The sequence below is a fragment of the Tenrec ecaudatus genome, chromosome 5 (genome assembly GCF_050624435.1).
Source record: "Tenrec ecaudatus isolate mTenEca1 chromosome 5, mTenEca1.hap1, whole genome shotgun sequence".
In the NCBI taxonomy this organism is placed as follows: domain Eukaryota; kingdom Metazoa; phylum Chordata; class Mammalia; order Afrosoricida; family Tenrecidae; genus Tenrec; species Tenrec ecaudatus.
In genome coordinates, this window is record NC_134534.1 from 136,124,745 (window position 1) to 136,141,971 (window position 17,227).

Consider the following 17,227-nt stretch of genomic DNA (forward strand, 5'->3'; position numbering starts at 1 on the left):
GTTCAAAAGCAATGCTAACATAGCACCCGAGAGAGCAGGCTCTTTGTAGGGTGCTAGAAGTTCGAGGCACTTAATAAAGATCAGTGGTTCGCAACCGAGGTGCTGAAAGTCATTTGTTACACACTCACAAACTCACTACCATGCCATTAAGCACAGGCAGACTCACAGGGACTTCCCAGGACACAGTACAACAATCCTTGAGTTTCCCAGACTTTAACTCTTTCCAGGCATAGAAGCCCCATCTTTCTTCCTCAGCGTGCCTGGTGTTTTCACACATAGCTACGTAGACACCTGGGCTCCCCAACGGTTGCTCATAATGAAGCACTCAAACGGCTCCCCTCTAAACAGCATTGCCCTTCCCCACTGCCCTGCCTGGGGCAGCCGACACCTATGTTTACCCTGCGGCCATCACCAGGAGGGGCCAGCCTGCAAATGTCCTCCTCATGCCAAGATGACTGAGGCTGAGAATCACTGGGCTCAACTGAATGGTGCCTTGTGGCCTCATGTTCAACAGCAAATGTAATTATAACAACAAGATGCAGAGACCTCTGGCTAGGACAAAAGGAGCTCTAGGAGCACAGAAGCTTTGGCTGCTGACCCAAAGGTCACTGACTCAAACCCATCAGCCACTGCTTGGGAGACGGCAGTGGCGGTTGCTTCTGTAAAGACTTATTGGACCGACGGTGGCACCTCACAACCAGCAGGACGTAACAGAAGAAGTGAAGGGTGCCGAGGCGATCGCATGCAGGCTGAAGGGGAGGCAGCCCGAGGGGGCTGGCAGCGGCTGGGCCTTACCCGGAGAGGCCCTGTGTCCGCCAGACCCCATGCAGAGCCGAGAGCACGTTCCCACTGGCAGTGCTGGAACCCGCCTGCAAATAAAGGCAAAGAAGTCATCGTCTTCGGAAACTCCCCAAAGACCACGGGGCACATGGCTCCCGCAGCTCTCATCCAGGACGGTTTCCAACAGAAAGGGGTGTTTCTTATGGGTCTCCCGATGCTGCCGACCCCACTCAGCACTGGGGCAAGCACTCCCCCCTCTGGCCGGGCTGCACAGGAGGGAAGCAGGCTCCGCTCTCCCCGTCAGACCCGTCAGCAGAGCTCAGCTGGCCCACAGTATCCATGTTCAGCTATGTCACAGTCACCGACGGGGAGTAAGGTGAGTCTGCACAGGACGGAGTCATCGGGAGCATTACGTATGCGCTGGTGTTGGGGTATGAGTCGGGCTGCTAACCTCAAGATGAACAGTTTGCAGCTGCTCCTTGGGGAGGAAAGTGGGAATGAAGCTTTCTACTCTCCCAAAGAGTTACAGCCTGGAAACACACAGGCGCAGTTCTACTCTGCCTGTAGGGGCCAACTCGATGGAAATGAAGGTTTGTTTGTTTGTTAGGTAGCTAATAACGATACTGGATAGAGAATGCCATGTTCAATCTAAAACCTGACCGACTTCTTCCATGTGGTCCCAAGTACTAGAGTGCTCCTCTATTGTCCTATCTTCTACACGATGTGACTGTTTTAATATTGTTGATTAGGTCTGGAAATAAATGAGGGGGTGCCCCCAAAAACCTGGGATTTTTTTTCAAAGCTACATTTTTTACAAAATAACCTTCACAGTAATCCCCATTGCTCAGTCAGGTCAGTAACGTGTGCGGGGCAAGAAAGGCACGTTGTCTTCTGCCTAAAACTGGTGCACTGAGATGGCTGCACGGCTGGACAACTAGCCCCCTCGTCTGCCACAAATCAGACCCTTTTTGTCACACACTGTCCTTGTAAGCTGTGTGCAACATCACAACTGTCTGTGGGATTCCCCTACCCACCCCCAAAGAGGAAACAAAATGTCACAGCCACATGCTCTTCTCTTGAATTGGCCATGGCAAAAAAAAAAAAAAAATGAGTTTTGAGCGAAACTTCTTTTACGAAAAAACCCACTGAGACCAGAGTCTTCCCAGGCCATGCCACTTGGGTGCACTAACTCAGAGCAAGTTGCTCAACTCTTGCCTAGTGGGGGAAATGCATACTATTAAAGCTCTGCCCAGCAGAGCTTTTTTTCCAGTTTTTTGGGGGGGGGCACCTCCTTGTATATATGACATTCCTCTGCCCTATTAGTCTAGTGTTTTTAAAAAATCAATTTTGTTTTTAAACAAAACCTCCAAGCAATTCTGAAAACTGGCCAGTCTTTCCTACTTCATGCTATGCATGGCCTGTGCTCAGACCCCACAGCTTGCATGTGGCACGGCACAAAGGAAGCTGACCTTTCTAAGCCTTCAGTCCACCATGGGGCCAGGGGGATGCTCAGCAACCCTACTGGCTTAGAGAATGGAGGTGTTTCCCAAAGGGGGGCATACTGCCCTGCCCGGGGTGCTACAACTATTGGGGGGGGGGACTGCAGGCTGCAATATCAGATGCCTACACCTTGTCCTGGATTACGGGCTCCACGAAGAAAGTTTTCACTGCCAGGGGGCACCCGGTAATTATTTTTCTGAAAAGGGGGCAGTAGGCAACATAAGCTTCAGAACTTGTGATATAGGTGAAATATGATTCTGAAAAGTGAAATACTTTCTGGCCATTAGTCGCATGGCTACTGTGGGCATCTCATCAACGTCAGCAGTGTTACAGGGCGCCTCTGAGAACAGTGGCAGAGGAAGAGCCTCATTTCACTCACTTGATCTCGTGAATAGACAAGCAGTGAGCACCTGTCATGTCCACATGACATGATGTTGCCACTCACCTTTGCCAACATAATCCTTGTCTTTGCCACATCCAGGGGCGTGGTGACCACAGCTGCAAATCCACCTGTGCACACAAAAAGACCCAGCACACCAGGAAGAGATTGCTTAGTGGAAGCAGGGTGATAGTATAATTTTTTTAATTCCTCAAAACTCTGTCAAACACACAACTGTGCCTTCTTGACTGACTCAAGAGTGGGATGTGAGCATACCAACTCTTCCCACATGCTTCGGGGCTTCTGCAGGGACTTAGAATTCACCTAAAAGAGGTGGCCAGACAGTGCGTTACACGCTCGGGTTAAAAAAGGAAGAAAGTAGAAGAGACCCTCCAGTTTCCATATAAACTTGGCATGGGTACACACAGGGGCTCCAGAAAGGTCATGGAAAAATGGAATTAAGAGACGATGGCCTTTCCCATGACCTTTTGGAGCCCTTCTTGGGGGCAGATACCCACACTTGATTTGAGACTGCTCCTGTGCTCCTGACTTGCAGGCCCTGGGCCTTCTGCTGGGCCCACTGTTCTTTACACGGACCCCAAATGCGCCTGCCTTCTCTTCTCCGCATGAGGCCACGTGGACAAACGGAACCGTGCATCGCTATGAAGATGTGCGCTTAGCTGGCTGGACGCCCAGCGGAAAGGCTAAAGGAGTAAGGCTCTCTCTATGTCACGGGCATCCAGACAATAGGCCAATGAGAGTAACCACCTTTCCAAGCTCTCCACTGCTGCAGCTTCTCAGTCTCTCCTTCCTGCCTCCCTTTGCTCTTCTCAATTGAAGTGCCACGATTGCCAAAGCGGACAGCACCGTTTACTGGTGTCAGGATTTTACGTAATATGGTACAGAATACACTTCAAATCCACGAGACCCTGGGGAGAGAAATCCAAGGTTCTCAGAAATAAACAACTCAAAGGGCTTTCTGAATCAGGCTTGCACCCGGGACAAGGGAGGGCTGGGGAGAGCACGTGAGGGATGCTCCTGAAGTAGCACTCTGCTCCAAGTTGGGTGGCATGTGGACCAGAGAGCCACCTGAGCTCTACCAGACAGCTTTAAACATGCAGCCAGAATACACTCACGACCCGGACCCTCCTCCACTCGGTAACATTTATGATGGCCGTGACGCTGTCAAAGATGTGCTAATTTACGATTTCATGTTCTCTGTTCCTGAACTTGGAATGACACAGCCTTAAAGAGTATTGATTACCATGAACATAGAGCCCCCTTTGGTACAGACAGGAGCCATGTTGACATAGTGCATTACAAGATCGGCAGCTCAAAACCCCCAACCGAGGGAGAAAGATGAGGCTTTCTCCTGCTGTAAAAAGTTACCGCCTTGGAAACCCACAGGGCAGTTTTCCCCTGTCAGTCAGGATCAACCCAACAGTGGGGAGGCTTGAGTAGTCACAGACATGTTTACATGATGAGCATGTAAACAACATCATTCCGCACGAAAAAGTTGCCGAGAGTCAGACTTGATAAGTTTCAAGTCTTCTAAAAAATATGTCTGTACAGCCCTGAAATCCTCTTAGTATTATTTTTTTAAGTCATGTTTTCTGTCTGCTTTAGAGTAGTAATATACCTTTGATCATGGAAACGTTACTGAGGAAAGCATTATGTCCAGTAAACAAAAGATCCTGAGAAACAAAAGGGCCCGGGGAGTAGAGGGAGAGTGAGGGCAGTGGACCTGCACTCTCCACCAAGACTTCCCACCCCGAACATCAAGGGGGCTTTGTTTCCCTCTCTGGCACTAAGTCAAATGGCCTCTGCACCTTGGCCTTGGCTCATTCTATAGTTAATGGACACTTGGAAAATGGACGGCCCCACAGGTGGGGACTTGGCAGCTTAGGGGCTAACTTGCAGAGAAAGTGGGAGCTGGTGCAGATCAGAGACGACACAGCCTGTGTGACTCATTCAGAACCGGAGCTCTTGGACACTCTCCTGGTGAGCTCAGTTTTCTCCCCAGTGAAGTACATATAGTAGCGGCTACTTCTTCAAGGGGAGAATTACTGAGTCTCTGCTAAGTATCTACACTACACCTCACCCACAGGTGACTCACTCCCTTCTGGGTGGGCAGGGGCGTGAGGGTTTTCTGCCAGTGTCACCCGACCACACAGGGTAGGCTATCAAACATACTTCACGGGCCCCAGAGACAAATGTCTAGTTTTTACAAATTGAAGATTACCACTTGTTCTCTAAAAGGGAGGCAGGAGGGAGACTGGGAATTGTGGTTTGTGTCCTTTTCTCTGCCATACCAGTCCTATACTAGTCAGACATTGATTATGTAATCTTATTTGAATAGATATTAAGGGTTCTTTTAAAATCATTTTAGGGGAGGGTGTCTTACAGATATTATAACAATCCACAATCAATTATATCAAGTGAACTTGTGCATATGTTGCCATCATTTTCAAAACAGTATCTTTCTACTTGAGCCCTTTGCTATCAGCTCCTCTTTTTTCCCTCCCTCCCCTCCCCTTCTGGCCTTGTGAACCATTAATGGTCCATGGTGGTGTGTATCTCTCTCACACTACCCGCTATATCCCTTCACTCACATTTCTGCTATTCGTTAGACATCCACCATTGCTATCGGTTCTCCCTTTCTCCCCTCCTCCCCCTCCCCAAATCCTCATGGTATCGCTGCTCCCATTACTGCTTCTCAGGGGGTTATCTGTCCTGAAACCCATGTGTCAAAAGCACTTATCTGTACCAATGTACATGCTCCGGTCTAGCGGAATTTGTGAGGTAGAACTGGGGTCATGATAGTCGGGGAAGGAAGCATTAAAGAACTAGAGAAATGTTGTGTTTCACCTGTGTCATACTGCACCATGGGTGGATCATCCCTTCCGTGTGACCCTTATGTGAGGGAATGTCCAATTGGCTAAAGATGGGCCCTGGGTCTTCACTCTGACCCCTTTCCTTCACATGGATATAGTTGTTTGTTTTTGATCTTCGGATATCTGATCCTGCCAACAACCTCGTGATCACACAGGCTGGTGTGCTTCTTCCATGTGGGCTTTGTTGATTCCCTGCTAGATGGCTGCTTGTTTAACTTCAAGCCTTTAAGACCCCACACACTAGATCTTCAGTAGCCGGGCACCATCAGCTTTCTTCACTACATTTGCTTATGCACCTATTTTGTCTTCAGCAATTGTGTTGGGAAGGTGAGTATCACACACTGCCAAGTTATTAGAACAAAGTATTCTTGTGCTGAGGGAAGACTTAAGTAAGTAAAGGCCCAGAGTAGGATAGTTATGACGGGACAAACAGACACCATTTTCTCTCGCAATTGGAAGATGCTCGCCGACTGTCTGTCCTGAAACAGCGGGTGCATCTGAAGGGCTATCAGGGAAGGTCATCATCTGTCTCCGCTCTGATCACTCACACTCTTAAGATCATCTATGTTGAAAATTATCTGCTTTCTAATAAACTTGGACACATAACAAATCAAGACTTCTTTTGTCTATTGCGCAAGTTTGCCTCCCTTCACTGTGGGATGGCTGCCTATCTGTTTTATTAGGGATTTATGAGGACCAGCAACCCATTTCTTTAAGGTGAAGAAAAGTTCGAAACGAACACACAGAAGGTAAAATAGGTTCTATGATGGAAATCATGATAGAAACTGGGCTCTATGGCAGCTATTACTAAATCAATTTGAATGTCTTTAAATATAAAACATTCTCTGAATTCACAAACTTCACCATGTTTTCAATGAGGCCCCTAAAAGAGATTTGTGAAGAAAATGCAATGACTGATCATAATGGGGTAGAGGGACCTGTGCTTTCTGTTAAAATGTGGTTATTTTGTACATTTTCCCTCACAGGACCATAAAGTACTGGCAATAAATATAAGGAACACACTAATATCTCTTCGTGAGCTCAGTTTTCTCCCCAGTGAAATGTAGGTAGTAATGGCTACTTCTTCAAGAGGAGAATTAAGCGAGTCTCTGGGAAGTGTTTGGAACTGTGCCTTGCCCACAGTGCCGAACAGGTGGGGATAATTTTGGGTACAGCAGCTGTAGGCTTCCTTAGTGTTCAAATCTCACGTGAGGTCAGTTCCAGTGGCCTCCATTAGAGCGCGGTTTTACTGAACGCCCTGCAGTCAGTGAGCAGATTCAGGGTAAAGCAAACTTTCAAAATGAAACCACATCTCAAGTGTCCCTGGGGAGCAACTGCAACAGAGCAGCCACCTTCCCAAACAGGCCTGGAGCGGGCACTGCAGCCACCAGCTGGGAATGGAGTGGGAATTGCGAGCCTAAACCTGCAAAAGCCAGTTGCCACTGAAGGTTCCCAGGCTTGCCCCCTGAGGAGACCAGGCGAGGGATGCATGAACATCTTCATGCACCCGTGTTGCATAATCTCCAAAACTTAAAAGCAAATGAGAACCAAAAAATGTCTATGTGTTTTAAAGGTTGTGTCAAACTTTCTCACCTGTTACCCAAACAGACCCTTATCACCCTACTCTAGAATTCCCCAGCCCTGAGAAGACCTCCTCTTTTGGGGATGTGAGTAGTTAGCGAAGAAAAGCTGACGAGCAAGGCAGCAAACCCCATTATAGCAGTAAACATCACAATTACTTAGACGGCCTGCAAATTTCTGTCCAGAAGTTAGTTTGAAGGGAGGGAGTTGGCAAAGTCCCTTTGTTTTTCCTAATTTAGCCCCTGACCAGAAGCCAAGGGAATTCTGGACCTGAGGGCCACTGACACCTCCAACCTCAAGGGTTGTTTTCAGATATGTACGCCAAGTGGTTCCAAGAACAAGCACGGGCGAGGGAGAGCACCGAGGGACACGAAGCCACCCAGTGTAGACTCAGAAGAGGACACAAGGACGAAAAATCCGATTGCTGCTTTACGGCAAGTTTCATAACTGCTTGCAGGGCCAGCAGCAGCAGAGAGTGCAGCGAGCTGGCAAGTCCTGTCTGAAAGGGACCGGCCACGCGGCCTGACGTGGGGCAGCTCTCCGCACTGTGTACTGAACGCTGTCGCAGGCCCGGGCAGAGAGCACCTTCTCACACCACAGAGGGACTCCCTGTGACGGTTACCAACACAATCACCTGCTTCCTCGATGTGATCATGCATACCAAAGAAAATGTCAAAACACACCACATGTAACAAACTCCCTGATTTTATCTGGTACCAAATGCGTGTGGATTAACTGATTTTCCGATCCTGGAGAAAAACGTCCACTCATCAGGACCTCAGTTAGAGGAATACAATGACTCGACAGGGATGACTACACACAGTGGCATTATCAGTGTATTTTCCTTTCAATCGTGCAGCAGAAGCACTGGGATGGTAATAAATGATCTTTCTCCAAGGATTGGCTGTTTTTATGGAAATGGCAGTCATTTCCTCCAGGTGGCCAATTTTACAGATCACAAAATACTAACACATACAGTGTCTCACTTAATCTCCGAGGACAAGTGAGGAAACTGGAGCTTGGAAGGCCTGCTTATTCATTAGTTGGATGAAGAAGTAGAGGCCTGACTACGCTCCTCAGCAGTCACAGGAGAGTGAGTGCATGAGCGTAAGAGTGAGAGTGTGAGACAGTGAGTGAGAGAGAGTGAGTGAGGATGAGTGAGTGCGTGAGGATGAGAGTGAGTGAGGATGAGTGAGAGTGTGAGTGAGAGTGAGTGAGTGAGGATGAGTGTGAGTGTGAGTGAGTGTGAGTGAGGATGAGTGAGTGCGTGAAGATGAGTGAGAGTGAGTGAGGATGAGTGAGAGTGAGTGTGAGTGAGAGTGAGTGAGTGAGGATGAGTGAGAGTGAGTGTGAGTGAGGATGAGTGAGTGCGTGAGGATGAGTGAGAGTGAGTGAGGATGAGTGAGAGTGAGTGAGTGAGTGAGGATGAGTGAGAGTGAGAGTGAGTGAGGATGAGTGAGAGTGAGAGAGAGTGAGTGAGAGAGTGAGAGTGAGTATGAGTGAGAGTGCGTGAGGATGAGTGTGAGAGTGAGTGAGTGAGGATGAGTGAGAGTGAGAGCGAGTGAGAGAGTGAGTGAGTGAGTGAGGATGAGTGAGAGTGAGTAAGGATGAGTGAGAGTGAGTGAGTGAGAGAGTGAGTAAGTGAGGGTGAGAGTGAGTGAGGATGAGTGAGAGTGAGGATGAGTGAGAGTGAGTGAGGATGAGTGAGAGAGTGAGGATGAGTGAGAGTGAGAGAGTGAGTGAGTGAGAGAGTGAGTGAGGATGAGTGATAGTGAGTGAGGATGAATGAGAGAGTGAGTATGAGTGAGTGAGAGTGAGAGACTGAGTGAGTGAGGATGAGTGAGAGTGAGTGAGAGAGTGGGTGAGTGAGGGTGAGTGAGTGAGAATGAGAAAGCGTGAGTGAGGGTGAGTGAGTGAGTGTGTGTGTAAGAGTGAGGGTGAGTGAGAGTGCGTAAGAGTGAGGGTGAGTGAGAGAGGATGAGTGAGAGAGTGAGTATGAGTGAGAGTGAGATTGAGTGAGTGAGGATGAGTGAGAGTGAGTGAGAGTGAGTGAGAGAGAGTCAGAGTGAATGAGGATGAGAGTGAGTGAGTGAGTATGAGTGAGTGAGAGTGAGAGACTGAGTGAGTGAGGATGAGTGAGAGTGAGTGAGTGAGGGTGAGAAAGCGTGAGTGAGTGCGTAAGAGTGAGGGTGAGTGAGAGAGAGAGAGTGAGGTGAAAGAGAATGAGTAAAAGTGAGTGAGAGAATAGAGCATTATTCAGAAAAAGGAATTGTGCTGAGTCTAAATTTCACAGAATACTACATTTTTTGCAAGCAAAGTTTTGAATTTGCTTTTTAAGGGGTGGGACCTGGGAACTAGGCTTATTTCAACATATGGAGGTTTTATGGTACTGTGGACTTCAAGACTTGGCCTTCTTGAGGCAGAATGACTAAATTTCCCTAAGGCTCACTTGGTCCCCAGGGCACCGGAGGTAGTGCACAGAAAGACACACTTCTCTCAGGGACTGGGGGCTCAGGCCCCTGGAAAAGAAATCAAGACCACCTACTCACTGAACCCAGCAACTGGCACTGTCATGTGGAAACAATTATCCATCATCATCGGGCTGGATTGACTTCGTGTCTAGAGGCAAGTTTCTTTCTTTTTTTTGGATTACCAGTTCCACATGTCAAACAGCTCCAATTATTAATAAAAGAATCCTATTAAAGGCATTTTTCCCGATTCCCTAGTAGCTACAACAAAAACCCTAATCCAAGCACCATTAAAACAAAATTGAAAAGAATTATTTTCCAATAAAGTTGACATCCCAAGCCAGCATATCTGTCAATTTACTGACAGATTTTCTGGCAAATTTCCATTTTGTTTTATTTTGACTGTAATTATAATTTACCTTTATTTGTAATAACAAAATGACTTTCCCTCCTAGGCTGCTAAACCTATCACTTAATAAATCCTTCAGCATCTGGGTTCTCATTAAAACCATACTTGAAATTTTACATGGCTGGCCAAGTGAAGATGACACAGTATCACATATTGTCCCTTTGCTCTGACCACTTTGTTCACATCTAAAAAATTCTAGACATTTGATGTTGTGATCACCTATTTCCCCCACAGAGTGGTTTAGCCTTCGGTGAGCTGTGCAGTGGCCTCCGCTCTCCTGACACCAGTTAATCCACAGAGCTGTCAAGCATGTCACATGAACCGTGAATCACGACCGTCTACAGAAACAGCGCGGCCCCACACACTTGACTCCGGGCAGACAGAAGCATAGTGAGCCCTGCCCCCACATCATGCCTCTTCCCACAGAAGGGCTTATAAATCATTTTTAAGATAATCTAAGGGCCTGACTGAAGGCTTTCATAAAGATGAAAAAGGAAATTTGTCTAAAAATGGTTGTCTTTCAACCAGACACCTTTCTAGAAAGTCCCCTGCCCCCCACCCCTTTCCCCTCGCTTCTCCGCCTAAGACACTTTCTTTCCTCAAACAGCAAGTGGGACTGTCCCCGTCTAAACAATCTGGACTTTCTGAAGAACGCTGGCTTGCACAGTTAATACGGTCACATTCCCCCCACTCTTTGGTCTTTCCCAGTATAATGAAATCCTTTGCACCTGCAAAAGCTCCACAGACTGCTGACTGCCAAGAATCCACCATGTGACCTTGCCTCCAGGACCAAAGCGCCTGGGTTTGAGGAGAGAGAGAGAGAAAAAAAAAGACAAGTTATTAAATTGATTGAATTTATCAGAACCTCCTGTGGGTTAGCTCTGGGGATGGGAATTCAAGTAAGAAGCTATTTTGGGGACATGCTTCAGTGATGACATAAATGATTCACCCAAGGACGTGACTGCGTTCTAATGAAGTTAAAGAAATATGGGTGACAGCTACATTGGTATGCAAAGGACACCATTTTCAAGAAATCTATGACACATACAGTCACATCTGAGTCTGTGTACACAGATAAAAATAAACAACCTCTAGCTGTCAGTCAGTGCAACACCCTAAGTATTTCTTAGATAACCCTAAGCAAGCAAACACCACAATATACAAATCAGTTCAGAACAGTGTGGCAAAATTGTACTCCAGATCTTTTAAAAACCGTGCTTTACACATCTGAAGGATAAGCTTTTGTTACTTAAGTATCAATTTAAACATTCCTCAAACCTTTTTATATTTCCCATGTAATAGGTTTAGGATTGTGCCTATGTCAAGTTTCTGCCTGGCAACATGGGAATGACAGAGACATGGTGCCTTGCTCCCTGAGCCCACCAGGAGTTAATGATCTATTAGGAGCCAGGATCTAGTCCCAAAAAATGGGAAATCCTGCCACCACCTAGTCTCTTTATGCAGATTAGAACCCACAGCCCTACAGCAGCCCGAGGCGCTGGCTCCAGTGAACATTCTGTTCAGGCTACCTGACAGCAAGGAGCCCTGGTGGCAGGGCGGGTACCACGTTGGGCTGCAACCACCAGCTGCTCTCCGGGAGAAGCGAGGCTTTCTGGAGCCCTGGTGGTACAGCGGTTACACACTGGACTGTGATCCACAAGGTCAGCAGTCTGAAACCAGCAGTCAGCTCCACAGGAGAAAGATGGGGCTTTCTACTCCCGTAAAGAGTTACAGTTTTGGAAACACACAGAGCCAGTTCCACCCTGTCCTAGCGGTTGCTATGAATTGTTATCGACGCAATGGCAGCAAGTTTGGCTTTTTGACAGCAGAGCCTGCACTATTGTTCTTATGATTTTGGATTTAATATATAAATCATTCCATATTACAGTTACATCAAGCAGAATTAAACAATTGCTACCACAATCAGTGTCCAAACGTTCTTTTTCTACATGGCCTTCTTGACATCGTCTCCCTTTGACAACCTACCACCATCCCTGTGCCTTCCTCCCCTCCTGAGTCTGCTTGCTGTCCCTACCCTTTCCTCAGTCCTGGGTCCCACAGAGCGAAAAACGGGAAAGCATCTAACACAGCTTCAGGAGAGTGGCCTCCACTGACAAACACCTCTGAGATGCGTTCTAATATGAACAACAACAACAAAAACAATAAAAGCCAAAAATACAGAGAATTTGGGAAACCAGATCAGGTCCAACCTGCCTCATAGGGGGAGTCTATTGACAAGGTTTTAACTGCTCAAGTCAGAGTCATTTTAGGTTGCCATTCCAATTTCTGCACACGCTGTCCATGGACACTGGTGACATGCTTTACCCTGCGTGACTGGCCTCCAGGCTCCTTTCTGCTTGTTCCACTTCCATGAGTCTGGTTTCCTTATTCCCCTCCACTCTCATCTTTGGGTTACAGTAGTTGTTGATCATTTGGTGATTTGATTTTTTCAGGAGCCAAATAACTGACAAGTGAGATATATATATTTTTAAAGTCAATTTGTAACTTAGCTACAAGGGGGCTAATTTGGATTCAAAGATGCACTCTTTACAAAAGTAGAAAGTATTAAGGAATAATTGATACACAATATGCTACGTTTATCTAAAGCTCACAATTTGATAAGTATTGACAAACCCACAACATCCAAATAACACCCCCCGTGAAACCACTGTTCTAATTAAGGTCATGAAAATGTCCGTCACCAATGGAGATCCCCTCATAGAGGGGTTTAGGAGAGGAGATGGGTTAATTAGGGTGTGAGGTAGTATCGATGAAGAACACAGCTTTCCCCCGGATCCTGGATGCTTCCTCCCCCCAACTACCATGATCCGAATTCTACCTTGCAGGGCTGGATAGGACAGAGGCTGTACACTGGTGCATATGAGGGTTGGAGGTACAGGGAATCCAGGGTGGATGATACCTTCAGGACCAAGGGTGTGAGGGACGATGCTGGGAGAGTGGAGGGTGAGTGGGTTGGAAAGGGGGAACTGATTACAAGGATCCACATGTGACCTCTTCCCTGGGAGAGGGACAGCAGAGAAGGGGGGAAGGGAGACTCCGGATAGGGCAAGATATGACAAAACAACGATGTATAAATTACCAAGGGCATATGAGGGAGGGGGGAATGGGGAGGGAGGAGGGGAAAAAAAAGAGGACCTGATGCAAGGGGCTTAAGTGGAGAGCAAATGCCTTGAGAATGATTGGGGCAGGGAATGTATGGATGTGCTTTATACAATTGATGTATGTATATGTATGGATTGTGGTAAGAGTTGTATGAGTCCCTAATAAAATGTAAAAGAAGAAAAGAGAAAAAAAAAAAAAAGAAAATGTCCGTCACTTCCAAAAGTCTGTGTCTTTGTGTCCCTTTCTAGCCTCCTTCTTAACCCCTCATCTTTTCCCCATCTCCACCTGTAAGCAATCACTAAGCTCTGTTACTAGAGATGAGAGTACAATATTTAGGATTTCATACATGCTAACAGGAATTCGTTTATTTTTTAATACAGCTTCTTTCATTCAACATAAACTTGTTTTTTCAACTGGTGAGCAATATTCTATTTTAGGGATGTACACACTGCAACTTGTTTATTCTTCAAATGTTGATAAATATCTGAGTTGCCCCTAGTTTGGAGCTATTACAAATTAAGTTATTATGAACATTTATATACAGAGCTTTTATGCTGACACATGCTTTCATTTATCCTGACTGAATATTAGGGGTCTCAAACAGTTGGTGGAAAAATGGAATTGAGAGATAATAGAATTTTCCAACAAATCGTTTGAAGCCCCTTCATACCCAGGATGAAATAAACGAATCACAGGATAGGTATATGTTTAACGTTTTTCAGCAATTGCCAACCTCTTTTCCCAAATGGTACTATTTTATATTCCCACCAGTACCAGAATCAGAATCCCAGTTTCTCCATTATTTTTACATTTTAACTCTTCTAAGAGGTATGCAGTGTTCTCTAAATGTGGTTTTGAATTGATCACCCTGATGGCCAACAAGGTTGAATTTTTTGTGTCATGTACTTATTTGCCATCCACATATCTTCCTTGCACATTTTTATTGTTGTTTTTTTAAATTGCTGAGTTGAGAGTTCTTTATACCTTCTGAAACCATTTACAAATATGTTCTCTTCACTGTGGCTGGAGACAGATGGGCTTTCAGATCTTGTCAATAGTTCTACTGGAAACCAACAAGGCAGTTCTACGATAAGGAACGGACCCCATGGCGGCTCGGCTTTTCATTCTCTTTAACTTTTAAAGAACAGAACAGTTAAACTGTTTTTCTATGGGTGCTTTTGATATTATGTAGGAGAAATCTTTGTCTACACCAAGGGCACAGGGATTTCCCTCCTGCTTTTGTCTAAAAATACAATTATCTAGGCTTGACTTTAGGTCTACCATCAATTTTGAGTTATTTATTTCTGTATGGATGGTACAAATTATGAAGTAAGTTACATTTGTGTCTCTGCGTGTGCTAATTCCATACTTTGGGGTACTGTGGCTTTACAATAAGTCTTGAAATCAGGTAGTGCTATTTTTCCAACCCTTCTTTTGCAAAACGGGCTTGCATATTCCAGGTTCTTTGAATTTCTTTATTAATTTTAGAATCAGCTCATCAATTTCTGTAACAAAACCTCCCTTGCCAGCGTGGAAATCTCAACAACAGCATGTTTTCCAACCCACAGATCTGACTTCTCTCTCCATTTCAGTCCTCCTCATTCTCCCAGGAGCCCCGCGCAGTGCGTGTCAGACAGATCGTGCAGCTGGTTTTTCAGATTTATCCTAGGCCTTCGTATTTTTTATGCTATCACAATGGTATTTTTTAAAATGTCAACTTTTGATCGTTGTTGCTAATATGTATAGAAATATAACCGATGTTTTCATACTGATTTGGGATCTTGCACCCTTGCTAAATTCAAATGGCACATTTATTAGCTCTAGTAATATTTTGGTACATTTCGTTAGATGTTCTACACCATTTGTGAATAAAAACCTACTTTCTCCAACCAAGCGCCCTGTTCACCTCCTTCTCTTTTTCTTGTGTCACTGCAGCGGCTCGGGCCTCTAACACAATTCGTAAAGGCCACCGATGGGACAGCACGGACTTCTTGAATGTATGAGCTGGAGTGGCTGGTGATTGACCAATCATAGTGAAATGACAAACTGAAGGTTGCTTTTCAGGGAGCACAGCACAACAAACGCGTTAGCCACAGGGCTACGACCACGCTGCGCCGCAGGAGAGACTGTGGCAGCTGCTGTGGCCAGACTGACCGTGCTCCCCTGTCCTGCAGCCCCGCGCCACGAGGCTCAGCTGTGTGTGTACGGTGCCGCAACTGCCAAAGAAACCGGCCCGGTCCATCCTCGTTCCCTCTGCTGGACTGCTTCCAGTGAAGAAGCACGTCTGGCAGGTTGCGAGATGGAGACGGAACTACACAAATCAATCAAAGCCCTGTGACCCTGCTTATTTAGCTAACTTTCACCAACTTTTCCTAAATTAGATACCTAACCCCATGAAGTACAAAACAAATGATCTAAATAATGTGAGCAACATTCCCTTCCTTCCAAACTAATGAAATTGATACCTGAAACTGCATTTATAACACTTACTGGAATAAGAGTGGAGTTATCAAATGAATTTTTGTGACCTCAAGTGTGAACAAAGATAAGCTAAAAATAAGTTTTACTACTAATGGCCTTTAAAAGATAGCTATTGCGTTAGACAAGAGTTCTCTAGAGAAGCAAATCAGGATACTTATGATTATATATATATATATGTATATATATATATATATGTAGGTTTATACAGCGAGAAGGAGTATAACAGCTAATTGGTCCACACAGCAGTACAGAGGGTTCAAGTCAACTCACTTCTGTGGAACAGTTAATATCCTGGAAGTTCTTCAACTCACATGGGTTGTCCAAGGTCAAGGAAGCAGATGGAGTCTGGCCACAGGCAGCAGACAGCCGGGTGGGTCAGCAATAGTCAGTAGCTCGGGAGCTTAGTGAAGCAGGCCCCCACGGCCCCCGTGTGATCTCAAACTCAAGCGATGCTCTTCTTTATTTATCTCGGTAGCCCCCCAATCAAGTTGCGACCTGATTAAACACTGCCCACATGTTCCTATTGGCCTAGTTGGCAAAAAAACAAAACAAAACAACAAACCTAACGATCACAGCTATAGTAGTAGATATATTTTCTGTTACTATTCTAATCCGGTGTTTCCCTAAGTTGTGATACTGCCCCCTGGTGGGTGGCACTGGAATGATCCTGCAAACGCAGTTTACCTACACTTTATCCTGGATGATGAACTATATAGTACAAATGGTTTTAATTGCCAGGCAGACACTGAGTAGTTTTTCTTCAGAGAAGGGGGCAGTAGGACAAATACGTCTGCGAACATGTGCTCTGATGTTTGCAGATACATCTGTGTGCTGTTGTAGAAAGCATTATATTCCCAGAGCTCTTATAAGCACTGGAGACAACCCAAAAAACAAACCACAATTGAGTTCCTTGCAGTGTTGTGGAATAAGGCCCATGATGTGCGCCTATTTTCCACATGCTCTTCTGATGGCAGCAAATGTGTTTCCTCACGATAATGTCAGTTTTAACATCGCTCTCCACTTCACTGACTTCTTAGAAAAGATGAGCTCAAATCTGATGATGACTGGGGGACATTACTATAGACAACTTCAAGAACCTCAAAGAGACGATGCTAAATGTATAAGCAATAACAAAGAATAAATAATAACTAGATACAAACTATACACCAGATAGGAGGAGGAAATCAAAGATACTTTATTACTCATAAATTACTTGCAACATGCCAGACACTGCAGAGTCACGGAGGTAAACAGAACAGCAGCTATGTCTACCTTCTGAGCTGAAGAGACTTGGTTATAAATGGGTGAGGGAATAGGTGGGGAAGGCTTCACAGAGGTGCCAGGAGAGAGAGAGGAGAGGAGGGGAGGGGGTGAGGGGAGGAGAGGAGGGGAGGAGAGAGAGAGAGAGAGAGAGAGACAGAGACAGACTGTTGGGAAAACAAAGATGGCTGAAGAGTTTACAATAGAATCTCCATAGAATGGCTACTTTTCCACCATCACCTGGTTTGAGTAATTAAGTTTAAAAGCACACAGAGAAATCCTCTTAAAACCGATAGCATCCATGAGGAAAATAAAAATATTTAAGTTTCTATGTATTAAGAACTTGTATTAG

At 45.7% G+C, this 17,227-nt stretch overlaps 1 protein-coding gene across 2 annotated transcripts in view; it reads right to left on the bottom strand.

Annotated features, from left to right (window-relative positions):
* The window catches only part of SLC25A26 (solute carrier family 25 member 26), a 167,899-nt gene that overhangs the window by 4,846 nt on the left and 145,826 nt on the right, over positions 1-17,227 (bottom strand). For both annotated transcript variants that reach the window (XM_075549915.1, XM_075549913.1), the window contains 3 exons: positions 10,740-10,809; positions 2,726-2,790; positions 796-869 (listed from right to left, as the gene is read on the bottom strand). In XM_075549915.1, coding sequence (XP_075406030.1) covers positions 796-869; positions 2,726-2,790; positions 10,740-10,809 — 209 coding nt within the window. The remainder of the gene's footprint in view (positions 1-795; positions 870-2,725; positions 2,791-10,739; positions 10,810-17,227) is intronic.